The following is a 25299-nucleotide window of genomic DNA, read 5'->3' as shown; positions in this document are numbered from 1 at the left end:
TGATCCTTCCTTCACGGTGAAGACACTCAAGTCAACATGAGGAGGGAAACAAAGGAGGCAGCAGTGTTGTACCAATACCATTTTGTTAAACACTCAGAGCTATTAAAGAGCGGAACATCAGACTCCCCTTGCATCTGAACTTTTCAGAAAAGACTGAACTGCAAGTGTTGCAAAGGATTCACACTACCTTCTCACCAAAGTGGATCTTGGTAAAGGTGCATGTTTTCAGATGTACATTCTTTGCTCTGATTTTTGGTTCAAGAACTTCTTTAAATGTTTTTTCCATTATTGTCCCAAAGTATGGCCAAGCCTGTACAAGGACCTAAAGAACAGCGAAAGCAGAAATACACTGAAGATTCTTTGTATAAGATACCTTTTGTCAAGAAACAGACACACACATCACAGAACACCTAGCTATTAATGTCTGTCCTTTTAAAATACCAAATCACATTTGTGCTCTTAAGTCATCCTTATGGAAAGATCCATCTCAGTTCGTCAGAAAAGGAATTTGTTTTAGGAACCGAAGGGTGAGTTTTCAGCACCATAGAGTCAATAGACTGCTTCTAACCACAGGGGCTGAGCCAGCAAAGCCCAGGGTTATTGTGCTCTAAAGCACAATAGTCCTTAATTACTCTAAAGTGTCACAAAGCTCCCTGGAGTTAGGTTTATTTAGACAGGAGTGAGATGAGCTTTTACATCAAAAAGAAAGTTTGCTAAAAAGAAAAACATGACAGTTACTGGATGCTAATTTGCAAGCTCAGCTGTTTTGCTTTGAATTCCACAGAGTCCAATTCCAGTGCGAGCTTGACTACACGTGCTGATGGGAACACCTGCCTCAGAGCTCTCTGGGAACCTCTCTGATAAGAGGAGATACCACTACTTTTGCTAAAATAATAATAATACATATACACATATATATACACATCTATGTATATACACATCCATACACACACACTCGCTTTTTTTTTTTAATCTCAGAATGAAGTGTTGTGGTCAAATTCATCAAGCCTGTATCAACCAGGCACACATTTGGCTCTCACCAAAACCTCAGTGGCAACTCTATATTTAAGTGGCTCCAAGACTTAAGTACAGACACTGATATGATTGAGCTGTATTGTAGTGACTTCATAACTTTCCCAGACTTGGCCCACAGAGTTTGTGTTGTGATGCAGCTCAGAGCAGATGGCCTCACAAACTGGAGTTCAGAGCTCCTCACCTTGTTCAGCCACTCCACTCGTTCAATATCAGGGAAGTGAACCTGGGTGCAAAGAAAAATAAAGTGAGTGCCACATGCCATCTGTTTTGGCATACTGCAATGCATGCAAAAGATACCACGGAGTGTGGAACAAGTTTTAGAATAAGTTGAGATCCCTCTGCCCTCATACACATATCCTTTACAATTTACTACCTCCTTGAAAAATTGTAAAAGGGAAATAAAATAGTAAAAAATAGTAAAAGGCAAAAGAACACACATGCAGTGATGTACCAGTATGCCCCGGGCACATTTATGATTAAAGCAAGTGTCATATCCTGTTCGTGATGTGAAGCAGCATTAGATTTCTCATCCTTCTCTTGGTCATGCCTTGGGAAGCCACGAGAACCTGCTTCCCTGCAAGATCACGAGCTGTGCAGGACCTGTTTCCTGTACTGGCTCACCTCAACCAGAACACAGCACTTTGGAAAACAAGAACCTGCTTGGGAAACTAAATTTATTGGTTGCGGTAGCATTTCTCCACTAATACTAATATAGTGCCAACGGCTTCAGGGAAAAGAAGCACTGTAAGAGTTCAACCCTATTAGCATACACTATCATGTGTAACAGTCCAGTGTTTTCACCTCTCAGAGCTTTTTAAGATGCTAAGGACAAATTAAAACAAAGTAGTCACTCATGCATCATGTTTTCAAGTTGGACACATCAAATGCCAAGAAGAAGTGTATGTGTCCATTACAAAACCCCTCCAGTTCCCTGAAGTGATGACTTGTTAATCACCATCAGGACAGTCGGATATGAGGCCACTCTCGAGTAACTAACTGATCTCTCAGACCTCACCAAGAAGCTGCTGAGTGAAGAGTCACAATCACCTTACTACAATCACACACTAAAGTCTTACGGATGTGGTATTTTCAGCCAGTGCTACAAGCTGGTAGCAGGTTATTGCAGTAGGGAAGGATGATGCAGCAGCTTCTCAGAATGGACTTTCGGGTCCTGCTCAGCTCTACAAGAGCACCTGAATACAAAGGGACTCCTTCAACTATCATCTATTATTAATAGTAATTGGGTAGGACAATACATTACCTCCTTATACAAGAGCTGTGAATTACACTCTGCAGTCAAAGGCTTGCTGTTTAATTCAGCAGCTTTCAGAGAGGTGCTCAGAAATGTTTGGATGGAACGGACAGCAGCTTGCCTTTTATTCCAGCTTCATGTATGATTTCAGAGCCCATTTCCCTTGCTCAAATAATGCTTCAAATTATCTCCAATTATTACATTTAAAAAACCAAAGTGATATTACCATATTCTTTATAAGCAATTCCTTTTGATGCTCTAAATAGCAACTTTTCCATTAAAGAAGACGACACAAGTTCACTGAAATGTCAGCCTACCCAGCTCATTTGCATGATAAAGTGAGAATACAGCACCAGAAGGGACAATCAATACTGATAAACTGCTGCTGACATTTTACAGTAAGGAGGATTATGTGAATCAGGGGACCTCCAATTTCACCTGCCAGCCTTTCATCTTTCACCAAAAGGTCCTCCGCCAGGGCACATAAATCCTGGGTAGCCTGAAGGCAGCTGGTCCCCAGCTCCAACGCAACTGCCAAGCATCAGTGTCCCGCAGCATTTGTGCCATAGCCCCGGATCAGTCACAGGCAGGGTAGAGCAGGGATGGAAGTAGCATGGTGAGCTGTCCTTCAAAAGACCTTACAGCAAGGAGAGGGATGTGACCCAAAAGGAAGGACAGACCAGGACTCAGGGCAACAGTTAGGCCACCATCCCAATGAGAAAGTCACAGCCCACGCGTGAGATCCACCAACGTTCAGGAGAGAAATGTAGCACAATATAAACCACTTTGTTGGCTGGGATTATTCACTAGAGCCAAAGCTGCTAGAGATGCAACTGCAAGAGGCAACCAAGAAGCAAGCTGGTGGCTAAAGAGACCTGGAACAGCAGACAGGAGCATCAGGAAACAGGCAAAAACTGTGAGGAGGAGGCAGCAGCTAGACTCACCTTAAGAAAAAGCAAAATTGAATTCACTATTTGAGCCACAGACACCCAAACCAGACAGTCCAGGGCAAACTCCAAAAGCAACCACAATGAATGACATATCAATGTGTCACACCTCAGATTGCTGTGACAGGATTAGCAGCCATATGTGGTACATTTCCATCCTGCTTGACACCCCCTCATCCATGTGTCTGCAACACATCTCCTACCCAGGCACTCTGTGCCTCAGTTTCCTTTGACAGACGGAAGAAATAGCACTGCTGTAGCTCAAAGGTACCAAAGACCACCAGGAGCTGCTTGGCTAATACAAGAGGTCTCTCAGAGGCAAACACCACAGAAACCAGCTGACTACATGTCTCTGTTGAAAAAGAGCTTTCTGCCTATTATGAAAGGCCACCAAATTTCAGTGGGTTCCCAACACCAAAGGTCAGCTGCGCTCAATGGTATAAATTCAATGAGCAGTTCTGCAGAAGAAGCAGAGCTTGGTATCCAAGTGTTGCATCTAGATTATCCACTGTCTAGTAAGACATAAGCTCTGAGCAAAGCCTTTCCTACCCACAGGGTATTCCCGTAACATGCACATCCCACTAGCAGAAGACGAGTTCTGCTCTAGTTCAGCCCAGTGACACCACCAAGCTCTGTTCATGACCCAACAGCTTACTCCAAGAACTTATTGTGTCCTAATATGTTTTATAAAAAAAACCATCTGCAGTTCCATACTTTCTATCCATGTGCTCTGGACTTCAGACTCACTTCTGACCCTAGTTACTAGTGAGAGCCCTAGCAGCAAGGTCTTGTCCTCGAGTTTGTCCGCAGCACAGGTAAGAGAAGCCCAAAACACTTCCTACTAAGCCCAGAACCAGCCACACCAACAGCTGCCAAAGTTAACACTATGCCAGAATAAGACTTAATCCTGTAGCCTTGAGCAAGTCACACTATCAAAATCAGTCTTCCCCATCTACAAAAGCAGGCATACTTCTTGCCAATATTTTAGGAATGCTGCAAAAATTATTTAGCATTTGAAAAGAGCTTTGAAGATCAAAAACACTAGGTAAGGGCCAATTACTAGCAAGTAAAGAAAATGTGTAAGTTCTGCATGGCTCTACCTTGCCCTGGAGCAGGCCACACCACAACGATCACAGCAATAGCGAAAACCATGTCTGACACAACAGTGCCATTCTGTTCAAATACAACACAGGAATCTATCCATCGGGGTTGGGGTTTATTGGGGTTTTTGGTTTGGTTGGTTGTTTTTTGGGAGTTTTGGGGGGTTTTTAGAGACAGGTTTTTTAGCTCCCTCTGCTGGGGCAAAAAAAAAAAGTCTAAACAAGCCTTTTGCATGGACAAGGAATTAACAGGCAAAGTTTTAAAAGGACTGTTCTGTACCTAGTAATATCAATTTCTCCTGGTAAAAGGAATTTAACATCAGGAAGAAACCCAGCATACGTGGATGTTCTCACCTGCAATCTGCTAAGAGCTGCAAAAGCAACATGGAGAAGTCACCACCACCCCCAGGAGCCAGAACAAAGGTGGAAGCCCAGCTACCTCTGCTCTGGGCACTGACTGGTTTTACAAAAGTCAGGCTAAAGGCTGCACAGGCTGAAGTCAGAAAGTCTCACCTCTCCAAGACACAGATCTGACTCTACTCAACACGAGCAGATTTCCAGCCTGATTTCCTAAGGAAGCACAGCCTGCCCACGTAAGCTGTCTAGCACAGGAATGCCTCTATTCCAAACTCTCTGGCTGGTTTCAGCCAAGAAACTGGTGCTGCAAAATAACCCTGCAAATTCCCTGAAACAGATGGTTAAGTAGATGAGGGAAACCCTCCCAGCATCTCCCCTGAAGGAAAGGTTGCAATACAAATGCATCTCCTAACAACTGATACCAGGACTGAGGGGACCTCGAGCCACTTTTGAAGGAGCTGCACTGCTCTTAGGGAGAACATTTTTTAACCAACTAGCACAATCAATGACTGGTCTTAACTCTTCACTGGACGGATCCTCCTCATTTTACTACTGGGCACATGAGGAGACAACTATTTACCAATCCCCTAAGACACTGCCATTGCTTCACGCCTCCAGAACCTTTCCTAGGATTACAACACTGCAATCCAACCCATGCTCCCCCTAGCCTGAATTGTATTCCTACTCCCACCTCAGCATGTCAGGAGAGAAGAATGTAAGGGGCATTTTTAGAACTGTTTCAACTGAAGGCTCATGAGCACTGAAAGGCAAAAATGGAAGATAAAAAAAGACAACACCACAGAGAATAAACTGAATAGACAGCAGGTGAGAATCAGGCTCCAAGACTGGCACAGTGGAGAAGTATAAGATCAAACTGAGGAAGGGGACAGAAGGAAAATTAAAACTGAGGAGTTAAAAAAACATCAAGTGCAAGTGTGGTGTGGAAGCAAACACCAGCTGATGAAGAACAAGACTTACCAACATAGAAAAGGAAAGGAGGAGAAGTGGCAATATGGATAAAAGCTAAAAAAAGCACACGGTGCAGCCCCTTTATCCTTAGGTCCTCTATCCTGCCTTCCAGCAGCCAGCTCCAAGAATTCACAAGTCAGGAGCAAGGCCTCTGGAGAGAGTCTGACTCCACCTTCTCTGTGAGCATGCACTAGGCAGTGGGAGACAGCGGTGAGATCCCCCTTAAGCCTTTCCTTCTCCTGAAGAAGGCTGAACAGCCCCAGCTCCATCAGCCTCTCCCCGCACACCAGGTGCTCCAGCCCCTGACCATCTTGGTGGGCTCTGCTGGAGTCTCCCCATTTGTCAAAACCTCTCCTGTGCTTGGGAGACACAGCACGCTCGGTGCAACCTTGTGAGTGCCGACTACAGGGCAATCAATAATCCTGTCCATCAACCGCCTGCCCATGCACTAATGAAGCTTGACACTTTCAACCACAAAACCTAAGAACTTTTGAGATTGTGTGTGTGTGTGCGCGCGCATGTGTTGGGAGGACGATTCTGATTTTTCAACGATGACTAAGAGACTCAATTTCCCGTTACCAAGATTCAGGGCACTTGAGGATAAAACACAACACTATTCTCACAGCATCAGGGCCAGAGCTGACACCACCACACTCATTAATGCTCCGAGTTGTTTTAAACCCTCTGTCAATACAAACAAGCAGAAACCTCATTCAGAGACAGACTTCTGTGCTCGGCGGGAGGGAACATGTGCAGGGAGCTGCACCAGCTCTGCTAGGAGACCCTGGCCTCACTTCTCAGAAGTGCTGCCTGCCTTCGTTTCCCACAGCATTAAGAAAAGCCAAGTGCTGTAGGCTATATAAAATGGTTTGCTAACTATAAATGTCTCCATGCAACACTCCTTACAAATAGAGCTCTTTGATATTCTTTTTCTTACAAGAAAAGCATTTCGCTACCAGTCCCTGACATGTTTTTAAATGCTAAGCAAATGACGATGAAGCAAAAAACCCGTCATCATCCTTTTCCGTTAGCCAACCAAGGCTACCCAACAAATAACCAAAGACGTAGAATAAAATGTGCAGTTAGATTTTCAGGTTTCTTCACTTTAAAACCAAGAGTACCTAGGAACAAATGTGAAGAACAAACAGGGGCTGGCTTTCCACACCATCAAGAGATGGCTCTATAAAGTTAAATACCTGGGGTTTAGCAGACAGAGAATATTATGTTTATAGATTTTTTTTTTTCAAATGACACTAAAAAGAAGCAGAGAAAACTTTTTAGATGAGAAGGTCTAAAAAAAAGTGTCCTCTACACCAAAATACCTGCAATGCAACAGCACATATTTGAAAGATTTCTCCAGGGATGCAGCAGTTTATTTTACAAGCACGGTTACAGCAACATGCACATTTGCTGGACTAAAACAACTTCCAGTTTAGTACCCACTTTACTGAGCAAGACTTCAAAATCAGAGACGTTACTGCTCGGTCCAAGGCATCACTGCTACCTCTTTTTTTTTCTCCCTTCAGCTGCTCACCACGGAACACCTCGCTCTCTCCCGCTCCCGCCGCACCGCCGGGCGCTCCCCAGCCACGCACGCCCGCCCGTCGCCGCCGCCGGGAGCCCGCAGCGTCCCAGCTTCCAGGGGCTCCCGCCGCTGCTGCGGGGGGATGCGCGGCGGAGCGGAGGGCGCAGCGCACCTCTGTCCCCGGTCCTCACTCACCCAAGCCGGCAGGTGCCGGGCGGCCAGGCCCCGGCACACCGCCTCCCGCTCGTCCTCCAGCAGCGCGAAGGCGGCAGCCAGGCGGTCGCGCTTCCACCGCCGGTTGTGTCCCCAGCACAGCCACAGCGCCAGCCCCAGCAGCACCCAGCTGCCGCTCAGCCCCAGGTACCCCGCCAGGTAGACGGGACCGAGCCACAGCAGCGCCCGTGCCGCGGACGAGAGCAGCAGCCGCGGCAGGGCGCCCGGCCGCCGGGCGGCGGGGCGGCAGGCAGCCGCGGGATTCATGGTGCGCCCCGACTCCGAGGGAGCGCCCCGACTCCGAGGGAGCGCCCCTGCCGAGTGCGCCCTCCCCGCGCCGCTGCGGCAGCTGCCTCCGCCCGGCGGGGAGGCGCGCCCCGCGCCGCCGGGGCACCCGCCCGGCCCCGCCGCCAGCGCGCCATGGCGCCCCCTAGCGAGCGCGCCGCGAAGCACCGGCGGGGCAAGCCGCGCCATGGCGCCCCCCAGCGAGCGCGGCGCGGGGGCAGGCCGCGCGCCCCGCCGAGGCGCAGCTGCGCTCCCCAGGCCGAGCTCGGGGCGCCCCCCGCTCCCGGCCGCAAGGGGCGGGCGGCCCGCCCGGCCAGCCTGCCTTCCCCGAGGGCCACCCGGCACCGGCCTTGCCGGTAGCCTGCTGGCGCGGGGGCGGTCACGGCATCCGAGCGGGGAAAGGGGTGAGGGAGCTCATCACACACACGGCAGGGCGGGGGCCGGCTGACCAACCGCTGCTGAAAAGGGGTCGCTCCCACCTGCCCAGGGGTAGCTCTGCTTCAGGCCGCAAGATGTGGCATCACCCGCCGCGGAAAAGGAGGCTGCCACTGGAGGGGCCTGGCTCGCACCAGCTGTTACTGTGGTCCATTTCTTTCAGTGGACCTAACCAAGTCCCACTGTGATTGCTTGCTGCTTAATCCAGAAGGATATGAGGCAGAAACAACCTGTTGGATCTGGACACTCACTGCTTGGAAGAATAAGAGTACTTTTTTTCTCCTGCTCTTTTGATCTTGACAGGGATATTGTGGGGGTTCAGATTTTGAAATACTGAGAATTATCCATTAGGGAGTGCAGCATTATTTGGGAACCCTAAGACACTTTTTGAGATGCTGGGAGTAACCCAGCAATATTAATTCTATACATTTCTGTATATGCCTTAAGAGACAGGCTGTAATTGTACAGTTCTACGCTGTTTTCCACTGCAGTTTTCCCTGGATCAGGCAAATGCTACTCTTTGTTCGGTGGATAAGTCTGGAACATCAGTGAATGATGCCAGCTTTTGTTGTGGCCCCTTTTTGATATTGGCTGCACAAGATAACAAATGATGTCCCAGACACAAACCTCCAAGAAAAGGAAGTTGACCACGACTGGGGAGAACCAGGTTTGGCCTCCACTTTGCCATGGAATTGGTATTCAATTATGGGTCAGTCAATAAATCAAACAATACTGCAAGTGATCCTCATTTGTATGTTAATCATTGCGCATGACTGATCTGGGATAGAAATCAGTTCAGGCATCTGAAAAAAATCAAGCCTCAAATGTCTCACATTAGACAAACTCATGCATGAGACATCTACTGTTAACGGGTGCTTTTGGAAACAAACCCCCTAATATTCCCCTTCTGTCAAATGAGAATGAATATGCTCTTCTTCCTGGAGGTGTTGCAAAGATAAATCATAAAACACACTTAAGAAAGTACTTCTTTACACAGTGGGCAGTAAACCTCTAGAACTTGGAGGAAGCTGCAAAGCAGATGGTATCAGCGGGTTCAAAAAGGGATTAGATAAATTCTCAAAAAACAAGGCCCATAAATGTACTCCCTAACATCATGGATACAACAGCTGTGCATGCTGGGGGAAGCTGAGGGGAAAGGGCTGCAGAAAATGACTGGGCTCATGCCCTCTCCCTAAACAGCAACTCCTGTCGCCACCGAGAGCAAGTGGACCTGTGGTCTGACCCCAGAGGGCATTTCTGTTTGTGAAGTGGGGAAGAAAGACCAGAAACTGATGGATCTAACACCTGAAGGAGTATCTGCCCTCTTGATATCAGACATTAAAGAACACGCAATGGTTAGTTTGCACAATTACATATATCAGGAGATATGTTTATGTGCAAAAACACACCTGGTTTTGTTCTAACTGGGACCAAAGACTGAGGCTGACTTGTTATTTATTTTTCCCCACTGCCATTTAAAGCTTTGTAAAATATTTTCAGTATGACATTTCAGCCATGGGGTGGGACTTCACAGAGATAATCTCAGCCCCAAAGTCTGACCTTTCAGAAAAACAGAAGCTTCTGAAAAAAAGGGAGGCTCTTTTGTTGCTTTGAAGACTTAGAATTTGCTTTTGCTACCAGGAGAAGCTATAATAAAAGGTAGATCCAGTGTTTTCCTCCTTCAAATTATTACTCTGTAAGAGTTTGAGATATTTAGCTCAAACTCAGAGAGCTATGCAGCTTAGGAGCACCAACAGGTGGCAGCTTACTGAGTAGGAAAAACAGTGGGGCTGCAGTGAAATGCATACCAGCTAATTTCATAAATAAACAACATTTTTTTTGTTTTTTCTTATTCTTCACTCATCGGATCACAAAAACCTAGGTTCAGATTAAAAGATAATAGGAGACCTCCCTCCATGCAAATGAGCATTTTCAGTCCTGCAGCATAGCCCACAGCTGCTGGTTAGTGAAGGAGATGCTTCCATGAAAGTGGAACTCCATGTCCCATCCTGCACTGTCCCCCAAGACCCTGAGCTCAGAAATAGCCACACTCTCTTGGGCACTGCTTGTTCCTTTGCTGCCAACTCTTTACCTTGTGAAGAGACAATTCCTTTCTAGATCCAGAGGTTTTAGGAACTTTAAACAATTATACTAATAATATAAAATTTCTTTAAACTTTAGCTCATACTACTTAAAATTTTAAAAGATGAACAAAAGAAAAAGAGGAGTAGAGGTGAAAAAATACTTTCATCACAACAGGTTACACAGAGCTGTTCTCAAACCAAATACTGTGCTCATGAGAACAAGATAAATCAATAGCCTTTGAGACCTCCATTAACTCTGTTTATGATGGATAGTAGTTATCCTTTAAAGAATAATTGTTTCCTGTGGTTTTCTTAAATGTCAGAGGAAATACTGAATCACCAATCAAGAGGACAACTTAAGACCTATCCATTTCCTACTGGGAAAAGTATGATCTTGACTGCAGCAGCCTGCTTTCAAGCACCAGATATCTGAGCCACTTGAAGCCAATCTTATTTTCAATTACAGGGAAATTCCACAACCTGTTTCTCCCAATATACACAGGACAGTCACTAAGGTAATGACCCAATACTATTGTTCTGGCCTGTGACAATCTTCACCTCTGATTTCACTTGACTAGACATCACCACTGTAGCTTATTAACACTATGATAAAAGCATATGTTGTAGCTGATTATGACACAGACATTTTACAGAAACTGCAGGGCTTTGACAATGTATTAGTACTAAATTTGCTGTCTCTCAAGCTGGCCATGGTAACTAAGGCAACCCACTTTAAAGGTGGGGAGTTATGAAAAACCACTGCCAACGCTTTTTCTTTAACTATAGAGAATATGCAAAGGAATTAATCTGAAATATCCATTTAAGCGCATACCAATGAGATATCAAAGGGTTTACTGAAGATGACTTTCTAACTTTCTTGTGGCTTCAGGGTTTGTGACCAGTGTGAAATTCCCACATTAATGCTTGCAAATATTAGAGGTGTACTATGTCTTTTCTCTGTGCATGCACAGCAAAATAGAAAACACTTACGTAAGGACAAAACCTTACTCCTTGCATTAACAGAATGACTCCTGTATCAAGACCTGATTAAAGTAGTTGCCCCTTTTGGCACTCCTTGTCACCTGACAAGGAATTATTGTTTAGTTTCCTCTGCGTTCATACTCTCTATCCATGCACTGTTCACCTTGTCAAGCAAAGCCATATCCAGACTCTGCCTATCACAGGACAAAACCCTTGTATCTACTCCTACTGTCTGTTCTCAAGCAAACACTCCCACCAAGTCTGGAGTGCATTTCCCCAGGGAAAGCTGTGGCTCCTCCATTCTGCCCAGTTCTGTCCAGCAATTAAATATGAGCTGGGCAGCTAAAATGATCCCATGTTACATTGTTCAGCCAGGTCTATTATTCTGGCTGGAGATGTGTAATTTAGTAATGAAAATAATTATGAATGTATGTCCTGTTTTGGGAATCATTCCATTGGCATAAAACAATACCAACCTCAAGCCTAGCTGTGGGATACTGACTAGCTAGACCATGCCTAACCTAGGACTAACTGGTATTATCTATAAACCTGGTCTGGAGTAGTAAAGCTAATGGGATTTCTTCTCATGTGAAAAATAATCACATGCGGAAGATGGCAAGACCAGGGCTTTAGCTGGGAATATGTCCAAAGCAGGGCTGGGAGTACATGACCCTTGCTTTTAAAGACTGCTTCACTGTGCTCACTCCCCCATACCATGCCTTGTGTCTGCCTGGTTCAAGGCTTCTCACTGCTTTTGCACCACGGGCAGTAAAGAGAGGCACTGAACAGCTGGTACTTTTGGCAATATAACGAAACCAGTAACAGCAATTTATTTCACACATCCACTTGTTCTTTCTACAGCGGGGCCGTTAATGTGAGGGCAGTGCAGTAGGATGCAGAGTATCCACCACAGCACGTAAATGGGTGGTGTGGCCCAGTGCCCCTTGCCCAGCCTTGCCCTTCCTGCCAGCAAATCCCACACTGCTCTGACACTGTGAGTCGCAGTGGACGTCTGGGTTAGCAGAGCACTGAGAAAAGCTGTGTCTTGTCTACTGAAATTATATAACTGCACAGGTGAGGCATGAGAAAGTGAAAGAATACAAAGTGCAATCTAGGACGGTAGCAGAGGGAGAGAAAAAATAAACTTCCCTTACAGTGAGGACAGCATTCTCCAGTGCTTCCAGAGACAGCCCGCAAGTTGGAGCTGGCACTTTCTTGGCTCTAGGGACGACTCAGCTTTTTTCATAAGACACATTAGCACCCCTTTGTACCATCTCGGAGCCTGCACTGACCCACAAGCAGCTGGTGCCACCTGCTGAACACAACAGTTTTTACTTCAGGAAAGCAGCTAGAGAAAATAGCCTGAGATTTTCTCAAGAGCAAGAGCAGAGATTACCTGAGAGTAGTTATGACCTGTCCACCTAGGATTCATCCCTGGGTGCTGTCACAAGGTGGCTTTGCATCCTTGTTGATGTTAGTTGATGTTAGTTGATGTTAGTATACAGACTAGATGTGGTAGGTAATTTGCAATCTGGATTGAGGAAAAATAATTTCTTACCTGAAAAACCAAATCTTGCTGAAATTAGACGGTGTAAGAGAATCAGCAGAGAATTGAAATGAGCCAGGGGAACTTCAGTTTCTTTTTAAAAGTCTTTGCCAAGTACAACTTCTGTTATTGTACTATACATTTTAATCCCATAAGCACAGCATGTTAAATCTGTTTGTTTTAAATTTTGCCATTGTTATAACATGAATTTATTCCATTTTTCTCTTTGAACAATTGAATCTGCTACAGGATCTGTGAGCACAAGATACAATGTCTTCAGTCTAAAAATAGCACAACACATTTCTTGGAGGATAAAATATTTTACAGATTGTTATGTCAGTTAGTGAAAGGCAAGCAAGAAAACTCCAGGAAAAAAATTGTCTCCACATCCTTTTAAATCCTTTTCTACTTTGCTGAGTGAAAGAGCATGCTGGTACAGGCTACTGACACACATTAGGCTGTAAAAATTGCCTTTCAAGTGCATGATGAAGTTCCAGAACAAGCTTATTAATAGCTTGTTTTTTAGCTTAGTCTGTAATCTCTACAACTTGCTGTATTTTAAGTGCTTAAAGGACTTGACTGAGCTCACAGAAACCTCTTCTTTAAGGAATACGAGTGCTCAACCTTTGTGAAACACATTAAAGGTGTCAAGCAGTGGAGGAAGACAATTCATGAACTACAGAACTGCTGTCCCAGCTGGTTCCTCCCCATCAATGATGAAACCAGGAAGGAGAAACTTTCTTGGTTAAGTTTCTTGGAGGTGTTTACCTGACACTTCCCATTTGAAGTGTCACAAAACAAAAGGGTTTCTTGATAAACTGTACCTGCTTTACCTAATAACACCATCCCTATGAAGCTACTTTCTTTACACCCAGGCTTTGAAGAAGTAATAGATACATCATCTGCTACACTTTCTCTCCCCAGAAGGAAAGGAGGGAGGTAAAAACTGACACTTTCTGCTCTTTTCTTTCTGCTGCAGGGCTCAGTCATAACTGCACCTTTAATAAAGTCCATTTAAAATGCAGATTTGCCTGAGCACTCTTCATGTCTGTGGTCTGTATTTGACACGGTGTGGGACACAGATCAAATTGAGACTACAGAGTAACAAGAGCAACACATGTGAAACTGTGAGGAATGCTGTTTGCATTTTTGCCTGCTCAGACATCCCTTCATCGTAATGGATCCTGACACAGGAACACTTGCCTGCCGTCTTCTGCTTGGAGCGTGGGCTGCCAAAGATGGCACAGGCACAGTTTGCAATGGCACAGCCAGGCTGGCACAGGGCTAGGAATTCAGTCAGTCAGAAGCCACTTTCCTCGAGCCAAGTTATTGCCAAGGAGCAATGATAGTATCTTGCCTCTCTGCAAGGCTGTGCCTCCCAGCTCCTACTGAGTTTCTGCTTAGCCTTTTCTTTGAGAAAGGAAGATGTATACAGCCTGACTGAAGAGCTCCCTCTGAAAAGCTCCTACCACCTGTTTTCAGGGTGTGCTTTCAGCAAAGAGCTGATGCTCTAAAATGAAGACCTGAATCTGTGGACATGCTGCCTTCAAAGCTCCAGAAAGGTCAGTGAGAAGCCTGCTCAGCAGAATCAGTGCTGAATCCAATAGTGTCCTGAAACCCCTTTGAGCAGGCAGAACTGCTCTGTGCCAGAGTTTTGCACTTGAAGATGTGCACTGGGTGAATTTTCAGATGACTTTTCTTAGCTCATCATGAGCACACAAACAAGCTCAAGACTTAAAGGAACTGCACAATAATGTGGAATTAGGTTACTAAGCCAAAATTGGCTTTCTTTACCCAATCTGGCTTTCTTCTCCCTTTGCAGCAATGTGTACCCTAGAACGGAATAAGGTTAGGCACAGAACGATGAATTGTTTGGACTGGGGAAAGATGTGATGGTATTAGGTGGGTTTTATAAAGCCCAAAGGGACTGAGAAAAACTTGAGGAAAGAAGACAACTTTGGAGTAAGCTAACACTGCCACTCACAAACACAAAATCCCCATCAAGAGGAACATGAGATTACAGTAAACTCAGCAGATTCAAAGCCCACCTCAGCCACTTCACCGCATCCCTGTGACACAGACAGCTGGGCCCCATGGGCTACACCCAAGCTTTTACTACTGTCCATCCAAAAGGGATGACAGGCAACATCTCAGCTTGACCATTAAACCCTGACACAAGCACGCTGACAGGCTGTCTTCAGCTAACTGTACCAAACTTCAGCTAACTGTACCAAGTGCAGTTACAAAGTCCTCCCTAGCACTGTGCACAAGCAGAATAGTATCCAGCATCTCTTTTTATAGAGTTTTCCCTCTGCACCTGCTCCAGCTCATTGCTGGCAAGTACCAGCCCACTCAGCGCGCAGACCAGTGGCAAAAGCAATATTCATCCCAATATTATTTTTAAAATCTTGGAAATTTTGAAAATCCTCAGAAGATTCCTTCTTTTTAGTAAAAGTCCTAATCTACAGCCCAGATGGTATCTCTCCAGCAGTGAGCACGCTGAACAAGGCCTCCAGGGCCTTGTACAACAGCTCTTCCTATAATCTCTTAGTGGCCTCTGCTGGCCAGGACTGAGATCCTGGCATCTGTTTAAGTGTTAGCAGTCCTGAATCCAGCTAAGATTTACATAGATATTTTATTGGTGACAACAGCAGAGACACAGCGCTGTATTAATCTGCGAGCATCCCACCTGATGCTGAGCATGTTGCTCAGGTCAGTCACTGACAGCAATACAATAGCAAGGGCCTCGCAAAATAGCCCAGTTTTTCCAAGTCTTTCCTACTTCACTTTTGTGTGCAGGTGCAGGTATCCTTGCTGGTATGGGAGGCTCTCTCAGCTATGTCCTAGAGAAAATTCTTCCCAAAGACTTCTTCTGTCACCTAAATCTTTGGTAAGGGATAAAAGTGCACAAGTGCTATGTAAGGAAGCAAGTGGTACATTAAGATTGGTACTCAAGGGTAGATGTCCTCCATTATGGATAAAAAGAGAAGTGCATAGAAAAGTAAGCAAATGCTTAGCACTGAGGAATATCAGAATAAGTAACTAAAAACACATAATTGCAAACTATTTTGGCTCCATTACATTTAGTGGAGCCAAATTAATACAGAGCGGCTGATTGTCTGACCTGCAGTTCAACATACATAATGGTAATGCTCTTAAAGCCCATTTCCAAGAGCGGAAACTGTGGTAGAGAAGTTAAACAACTGGCTCGGTAATACAATGAGGAATCCTAGCTGGTCTCTGGTTTCCAAGCCAATGTTTGCAGTGTATTTGCAGCCCCGGTCTTATTCAGAAAGCAGGAGAGATAGTGTTACTGAATCAGGGAAGACAGCGCTACATCTGGGCTTGTGCTAACTGGAGTCATTCTTTACTGCTCTTGTGATTAGACTTCTAGGGTTTTAAAAAACCCAAACCACACAACCTCCAAAAGAAAATCATATTTTTTGCTTTAGGAAATAGGTAGCAGTTGATATAATCTTGCTCTTTTATGCATTTCATTTCAGATGGCAAATACTGTTCATTCTCAGAGTAAATTCAATTGTTGCATATTAAATGCTCACAAACAGGTGTTTAGGAAGTAGCATTTCAGTGTGACCACTTGGAGCTCTGGACATCAAATTCTTTTGTTTTCACTGTGTACTTGCACTAGAAAAAACATCGGTCTGGAAAATCAGCTAGCTTCTGCCACTCAGTTTCTAAAACTTCAGGCTCACTACCTTCATTTATAACCATCCTTTACCAGGTCAGATTTAATACACAGGAAGTTTAAGGAACAGAACATTTTTTTCTGAGGAAGTATTTGTCAATGAGAGATGAAATTCTCCCCCTGCAGAGAGAAGGCACAAGTGTCTGTAGTTCCTCACCAGCAGGGAAGGAAGGAGGGGCACTGTCACAGGCTGAGATAGTTTCCTTAACCCAGACAGGGAATATTATTAGCAGAAGGGCTATATTAATTTTTGTACTCTTTACTTTTTGTACAGTGCTATCCTATTGTACATTTTAGTAGACTCTGAAAGGGCTTCAGATTGGGAAAAAATCAATAAAGAAATGAGCTACCTGCTGTCCAGAAAATAAGAATTTGTATCTCTGTGTTACTGTACACTGTGTTACAGAGGAACCATGGGATAAAGGACTTTGTGTCCCTTGGTCTTGGTGTCCTCAGTTTTGTGGAGCTAGCTTTGTTCACTATAGTCTCTTTTTGGCACAACAATTAAGATACAAGTTTTTTACCTGGCTAGAGAGCAGCTGTCATTTCTGATGAACTGCTTCTGTCACTGTATACAAAGGAAAGACCTAGTGGAAATAAACTTTCTCAAATTAGCAAAGTGGTCAGCATTTTTTACCTTAAAAAGAGGGTGTTTTCAGTGCAATGTATTTGCTGCTGCTAGTCCTGTCTGGCTCACAATTGTTGTAATGGACGTGATGCAACCTTGTTTCCAGATTGCAGGAAGCAACAAATTAAAAAAGCAAAGGATTGCTAGTCATATCATATCTTTTCTTGAACTCATGTGTTTACATTCTCCCACAATATAGGCCAGTCCCTGAAGAACTTATGACCTAATTTAAAGACAGATCCAACAACTGGCGTTACAAGTGTACAAAGAAATCAGATGGATTAAGGTATGTTTAATAGTGACCTCAGCTATTTGAGACAGTTTTTCATTAGTTTACTTTCCTTTAAAAAGACATATATACAATAAACATGAGTAACCCCAGCAAAATAGGTCTTGAGGAAAAAAAGAGGAAGAGAAAAAAAATGTCATAAAATATTGTCGGGAAAGAATTTAAAGCCTAAAATGCTGTCAGGATCAGTGTACAGTGGCCTGGCAAGAGGCCAGGGACAAGTATTCAGTCATGTTCTGACTGAACACTGAGCTACAAAAGTTCACAGACTGTTTCACATCTGTATACCCAACAGGAGCAATTTCAGTGGGAGACAGGAGTCACAATACCCTAAGTTTCATGCTGAGACACTGCTCAGAGAAGTGGACAAACAAGCAATTGAGGCTTGTACTGCTGGTGGACAGTACATGCAAGGTGGCAGTGTAAGCTAGAAATAAGATGAAACAGGAAAGGCATTATTAGTAAGACAAGGAATAGAAAGTCAGTCTATTGGTCTGGCATTTTGCATAAGAAGATGATAAGTAACAGACCAGGAAACACAGAGCTGATGGAGAGATATCCATGTCAGTTCCTATATCATTAACAGGTTCGCTACCGATGGCAGCAAAAAGTTCTTACTAGAGATCACTGTTCCACTATAGCTTCTTGGACATGAAATGTTCTGGCAAAAAATCTTGAGGGGTGCAAATCAAAATCACTGAAGTCAAACTTTGCATGTGACTGCTGTCTTTGGATTTGAAACTGAGTCATATGTTAAAGCTTCAACTTTATGTGATGCTGTAGGAATACCACAAAAGAAGACACTGACTGGGAATATGCATGGCTGGGAGTGATCTACTCTTCCAAGAACAGCATTTTTACAGTAAAGGTGTGAACAGAAGTGCTCTCAAAGAAATGGAAAATATCATTCTGGTTACTCAGCACTTCAGCTGAGAGATCCTGACAAAAAGATTGCAGAAAGTGTATGTCCGCTATTTTCTGACCAACAGAAAAACAGGGCTGCTTTCCTGCTTTCCCTAACTTAGTGTAAACTCAGCTTTCCAGTTTATCTTGTTTTTCTTACCTTCCCAATGCTAGAGAGTATAAATTCTCTGCTCCTAGAAGAATATAAAGTTACCCTATCATTATAAACAGATATCTTTCTCTTTGTTTCTCTATGGGAGGTTGGTGGTCTTCCACTGAAGGATTTCTCTTTGAGAGATATCACAGCTCCATGTTCTTTCCCTTACCTTCCAATCAGTTTCCAATCATTTATGGGCTCCTGATTCCAGTAGTTGCCTATGGAAAAGCCTGTTGATACAGAAAAGAGAAAGGTTGATTATTTTATGTAAAAAAAAAAAGTATCTCCTCTTCCGCTCAAGAGAGTTCCTACAAAATTTGGGTTTCATATATTATAAAGAAAAACAAATTAAAACCTCCCCGCCCCTTATTTCTCTGTTACAGTTCTAATTCAAAGGTTTAAGGGAGATTCTGCTTTTAGCCTTTTCCTTATTGACATCATTAAGAAGTTCTGTTTCCCTACAAGCAAACCAATCATTAGAACATAAGCTTAAGGTTGCCATTACCATTGAATTTATGTGTAAATAACTGAGATACATGCTACCTTGCAGCCAATCAGTACCCAAAACTATATCTGCTGGGAAATGTAAACAAAGACTAGGTGCGAGAGTATAATGTTTTAAAATTTTTTTAAAAAAAAGAGAGAGAGAGAGACAAGAGTCAGAAAAACTCCAAGGCAGGAATGTTCCTATCATTCTCTCCCACATAAAAGAAAAATTGTGAATCTTTGGGGAAAACGTGAGAGAAGGTTCTTTATGCCATGGTAACAGAACTCTGGAGCCCCTTGCCAAAGGGAACTGGAAGGGGAAAAAAACACATGGATTCAAGGGGAAAATGGACAAGTACTGAGAGAAGAGGTTTGTGGAGGTTTAGCACATCAGGCTCAGGAAATCCTTGAGATGAGAACAGTTGGAGGCTGGGAGAGTTTGGGAGGCATATTGTAAGTGCTTGTCCTTACTCTCCCCTAAGGGGATGCTTATGGATACCGGGATAACTCTTTGTCTGAACCCTTATGTTCCCGTGATGCAAAGCAACAGAGTGGGGTGAGAAGTCCCCTTCTCACCCTACAGGATATGATCACAGCTTGGTGCTTTCCATTACACATCGCTGGGGGACTGGAAGGTGGGAGTAAGGCAAGGGTTAAGTCCACCCCACTGAACCATTCAGCACAGCATATGGCTGTACTGTGAGGGCAGCTACCCTCCCAGCTGTACAACCCGCTCCCTCATGCTCCCATTTACAGTGGCTGGGGGGCCAGATGCCAAACCAGGTCCATTTGTAGATCTCCACCAGCAGAACTGCTCTGTTCTCTTTTTCGTGACATCCACTGTGGTGGCAAGAGAAATCATAGATAGAAACTGAGTCCTGTATAATTAGTTTTTAGGTGAGCTCTTTTGCAAAAGGCTAAAATGTTCCATTTGTTTCAAATAAAGTGTCATCTGGGGATGCTTCTTCAACAATGGCAGGGTCAGAGAGGGCCAATGTAGCCTGTAGGCTAATAGTAGTAACAAAAGCCTGTCCTACCCCATCTACCAGCAAGATCTGGTGAGATGGGATATGCCATTCGCAACTGAGTGAGTGTGAAAAAGACAAAGATACTGTTTACTGAGAAAATGTTCCTCTTCTAAGCACCACAGCCAATAAAGTCATGATTGATTTTAAACTGGAAACACAATAGAAGCCCTGTTCCTCCTCTTTGTCCAAGCTTTTTTGCATTTGTTTTCTTCCTGGAAATTAGCTTATAGCTGAAAAACCTCTTTTCTTTCCAGTTCCTGCATTTGTTTCTAATACGTTTGTTACCACAAAATCTTTTGTTCAGAGGAGCAGAGCAAAGGCCCACTAGACTTAATTATCTCGTTGAAAACTGTTCAGCTTTTCCACGAGTACTGTGTGATTTTGGTTGGTAGTTTTCAGTAATGCTTTTTCTTATAGAAAATTTAAGTCAGATCAAAGTGCAGAAAATACATCCACTGGAGGGGAGGCCTGAATGTGGCAGAACATGCTGAAAAGGCCTAGAAGGAAAGATGAAAAAGTTATGTTCTGCTGAATGGAAGCTGTCATGAGTTAATCAGGACTCAACAGTTAAGAACTAAGAGATGGTCTTTTTTCTGAAGGGTTTCATGACTTCAGATGTATAGTCTATAAAAAAAAGGCTCTAAGAAGAAGGGTCTAATAAGGGTTCATGTGTAATAAGAAGGGTCCTAGATGAAGCTTCTGACCTTGACTATAATTAAAATAAACCTATCGTGACAATTACTAGTTGAAGTCAGCAAATCCCAACAGGACTGATCCCAACAGTGCTGATCAGACAACTACCAAATTAATTCAGTGGAGGTGAATTCCAGGGCTGAACTTGGCCCATAGCTTTAATGTGTTCTCACAGCAGCACCACCTTCCAGCATGGGCATGCAGGACTTGTCATCTGAGCTCGCTGGGGTGAAAGGTGCCTCACAGGAGGTCCTTTGTGCCTGTGCATGCAGTCCAGAGGCACATCCGATGTGCACAAGCAGAAGTGGCGTCTGGCTCCACCTCTGACTCACAGCCAGACCAAGGCACGCTCAGGCAAGAACTGTTCTGGGTGGGCACCCGATGTCCCACTCCCTGGACTTGCAATCTGTGCACTCTCTACTGCCAGGCCCCCTACTACCGTGGAGATGGCTCTGCTTAAGAGTTAATTACATGTGACTGGATGAAATACTTCATACTGTACTTGTTTCTAGCAAGGACTGAGTTTGGCTCAGCAGTTTGAGATGCTAAACCTTTGACAATCCAGATATCATCTTTTGCTTTGAATGCAGTCAAAATCAGAACAAAAGGAAAGAGCTTATTTCATGTGGCAGCTGAAGATCCCATATTTAATGCTGCCAGACTTTGTCAACACTCAGTTTTCTTTCAGACAAACTGAAAACTCAATTTTCTCTTTGCAGTTTTCATGGGAGCATATTAAATGAACTTCCTCCTTTTATCAGTGACTCACTCCTGGAAAGGCTATTTCACAAATAGTATCTCCATTCCAAAGGAAACAAGCTGTTCCCTCTTACATTACTCAAGTAGCTGCAGATAAAGTAAAATACATTAAGTCAAAAGCTTTCAAAATGCATTAGATACATAGCTCAGACACAGTTAGCTTTTTATCAAATAGTTTTCTGATATGAATTGCTGCCTTTTAATGAAATCGCTCAAGCCAAATTCTAAAACTGACTAGAAATTCTGGGTGTCTGGCTGGAGACACCTTACAATCACATGGAGTCCATAAGTTCATACGTCTCTCGTGGTGTCTAATGTTGGTCACACAAAATATCTATAGCCTTTTTTGAAAATCTTGCCCATACAGAATGCAGCTAACAGGGTTAGATAGAAATTAATACAGTTCTACAGAAATTCTTTCAGCAGTTGAAGGCTGGTGTAAATCAGAATCAGGAGCTAAATCAGAATTAGCAAACTCCAATTTGAGATTGCTAACAGCCATTGAGACACCTCTTCACATCTACAGCTGCAGATTTTACATAAATTAGTATCTGTTTTCTGCAACGTGAACTAAAGCCTTACCAGGAGATGTGAATAAGGTGATGATACGGGTACTTTCATTAGCAATGATTACTGATGTGTTTAGAGTTGAGCTGCTGCTGCTAATCTCATCAAAGAAAAGATGCTAAGAATTCCTCAAACAAACAGTTAAGCCCCCAAATAAACAGTTGGAAACATGTTATCTTGACTGTATGGGTCTGAAAAACAGTCAGGCCTTTCTTGCTGAAGAAAACCAGAAGTATAATCACATCTTTAAGCAAAGAGAAAAGAGAAAAGACTTTTATAAGAAACAAAATAACTCCCTGGCAGTGTCTAGTATAACATAAGAAAATGCAAAACTGTCATGTTACATGTCAGTCACAGGAAGAACATATTTGAAAAAGACTCTTCTGGGAAATATTTGTAAGAGGCAGCACTCCTTAAATCATTCAGTGATTCAAGTGTTACAAGTGACCAGGAATCTTTCCAGCTAAAGGGGAGTCCATTAGAGCCAAGTAGCTTTCTGAGATCTAGCTACCATGGGTGAAGACAAAGGACCAGTAACTACAATATTACATTGAGTGATAAAATTAAAACATTATCAGGGTCTTCTTCATGAAACTCCAGGATTGCCCTACTGTTGGCAGGCTAAGAATTCACCTCTGGTATATTATCTGTAAATAGGCCTTCCAAGAGTGCTCTGTGCCAAGAAGGTATTATTCCATTGCTATCAGTGGAAAGCTTTGTGTTGCTAGACTTCTGTTGGGTATTTATGGAAATTGTTTCTGTTACACATAGCAAGTGCAGCAAATACTCAAAGGGAACAAGATAAGAGGTAGGCAAATGTAGAAATTACAAAACCAAACAAGAGTCCAGACCTATGCAAGACTTTTCAGTGCTGAGCTGTGTATTAATGACTTTAAACTGATCTGAGTTCTGCCTGCAGGTTAAACAAATAATTGCTGATGTAAATGTTATTTTTGTCTTTGTGTCATCGTGTCTGGATTTCTTTACTTTCAGTGGCCTGAAATCAGATTGCAAACATCACTTCCTTGCATTTGCATACCTTAGCAGAGACAGACTAGTATATTCACTTGTGTTAAGGATAAGAGAGACTATCATGACCTCTTGCATGGTCAATGTGTTCAGTCTCATCCATCTAACTTTCGCTTAAAGCCAAAAAAAACAGTGATCAAACACAGGCATGCCTTTCCATCACAGATGCCACCCTTTGGTTTTCTTTATCAACATTTTATCAGACTTGGATTGTTCTGATTTGATGAAGGGACCCTTTTGGAAAATATTTTTCAACTGGGCTGCTTTCACAGACTTTATCTATTCTCAGTTCATCCTTTTGGGAAGTGCTTTCTTCCACTATGTATCCTCCCTACCTTGAATATTCATTTTAATGTAATACACAAAATCCACCTTAGCCGTGACATTCAACTGTACATCAGTCTCCAACTCCTGGAACAGATGTTCTAGACACTCACTTAAATAATAACCATAATCACAGTAATAAGTCATCACTTCTTTTCTAAAAGTACCTGAATAGCTTTATTTCTCCTGTGTGAGATGTCATCACTACAGAGAGTGGGAAATTTTGACATCTTTCAGGGTACTTACAAAGTTATGTCACCGTGTTTCATTAAAAAGGAGCTTTTCACTGTGATCTGGTATGTTTGCGGGGTTGGAAGAGCAGATACGATAGTTGTGCTTTTCCACTGCCTCCTCCCTGATATTTTTCCACAGCTTTTTGGTTATTTTTAGAGTGATTAGTATAAATTAGTAATGTTGCTCTGTCCCTTTGGGAGTCTAACACACTCCAGAGCAATAAGTGCAAACAACCTGTGGGGTCTGAGAGACTGAAAGGAGGACTGTCCACAATCACCAAGTTGCTGCAATGTCTGAGGTTAGAGAGTCCTTTGTTTGCATTCTGGCACAGCTCTTTCTTTGGCTCAAATCTATGAAGATATTTGGATGCTTCACTGCCAGGGGCATCAAAGGGAGTTAGGTACTTGAATTCCTTGCCATCTGCTCCCTCAGTGATTCGCAGCAGCATCTGATGCCATTATAATCACACAGGATTTAACAGAGAACATTTAACAGCATTTAACAGCAGAACAAAGTAAAGGCTTTCCAAGGAAAGTAGGCTACTGTCAGGCCCTTCCTATGTAATCCCAGCCTAGCAGGATGAAGTGATCTCTCAGGCACCAAATTCCAATCTATCACCTTAAATATAGGATTATGTCAATGGCAAATGTTTAATGTAGCAAGAAACATAGCCTAAAAGGGCTGATACTAATGCCATTGATGTCAGTGATAAAATGCCTGTTGTTTTCAGCCAAGGCAGATCAGAGCCAAAACTCAAAACTTCTGAAGAAAATTCAGTATGTCACTTTCGCAAAACTCACTTTCCTTTTATCTGCCCATTGGTATAAACAGAGTCTTCTGAATAATACATCAGGATAATGAATCCAACAATGGCTAGACATAGCCACAATTATCACACCCAGTCCAGATGTGACCAGGAATTTCTTCTGACCAACACAGTGCTTGAGTCTCCAAAGGAAATGGCAGAAAAGTAGTTTTAATGTTAACACAGACTCTGCTCTGTTCTTATAGAGCTATTCTGCTGAAGTTTTCTTGAGGCCTGCTATTCCCTTATTGCACCTTCTTTTGGACCAGAAAGCATCAAGGATGACAGCCAGTAATTTAAAACAACACTGACAGGCAGAAAGAATCAAATATAGCTAAACATGGTGATTTTTCAGAGGCTCGATCATTCCCATAAAACCAGGACCAGACCCTAAACCAGTCTTCAGCTGAAGCTGGTTCATCTTTATCGATACCAGTTCTAGGACACCAACAGTAACAGTCTGGAGTCTCACAGTGTCTGGTGCTATTATAAATGACTGTTTGCGGATGATTAAGCAACACAGTTTTTAATTAATACATTTGAAATTAAGGTTCCAGCTTTCATAATTTCAGAAAAAGCTTGAGAATGTACTCTGAGCATAACCTGCAGCTCAGAAACCAGAAGTAAAAGAGAAAGAAATGCAGATTGATTAAGAATAATTCAGACATTCTTGAGATCTGGCTCGAGCTTTAAATGTCTGTGTTTGGAATTACTGAGCACACTGGCTGAAGATCTGGCCAGCAGTCTTGCCTTTTGACACTTATTCGTAACACTGAAATCATACAAACCTCTTCTTCCCTCACTTCCTAAATGTGAACTACAAACAACACAACATTATAAATTGTATGTGTTCTCAAGAGAGGGCTGGATCAGTTTACATCAGCTGAAGCTTCATGCTGATACCCAAGGGTGCTCTTTCAGTTCTCCACTCTTTTTTGTTCCTGTTGGTTAATCCAATAATC

At 43.4% G+C, this 25299-nt stretch overlaps 1 protein-coding gene across 1 annotated transcript in view; it reads right to left on the bottom strand.

Moving 5' to 3' along the window:
- The window catches only part of ESYT3 (extended synaptotagmin 3), a 34312-nt gene extending 26602 nt beyond the window's left edge, over nt 1-7710 (bottom strand). The window contains exons 1-3 of the mRNA XM_072875173.1: nt 7381-7710; nt 1217-1258; nt 188-322 (exon numbers count right to left, since the gene is read on the bottom strand). Of these exons, the coding sequence (XP_072731274.1) occupies nt 188-322; nt 1217-1258; nt 7381-7665 (462 nt within the window). The 5' untranslated portion in view covers nt 7666-7710. The remainder of the gene's footprint in view (nt 1-187; nt 323-1216; nt 1259-7380) is intronic.
- Nucleotides 7711-25299: the final 17589 nt, after the last annotated feature.

The sequence above is a fragment of the Ciconia boyciana genome, chromosome 10, assembly GCF_034638445.1.
Source record: "Ciconia boyciana chromosome 10, ASM3463844v1, whole genome shotgun sequence".
Lineage (NCBI taxonomy): Eukaryota > Metazoa > Chordata > Aves > Ciconiiformes > Ciconiidae > Ciconia > Ciconia boyciana.
The sequence above is the reverse complement of the archived record's forward strand: the minus strand, read 5'-3'. Positions and strand labels throughout refer to the sequence as shown.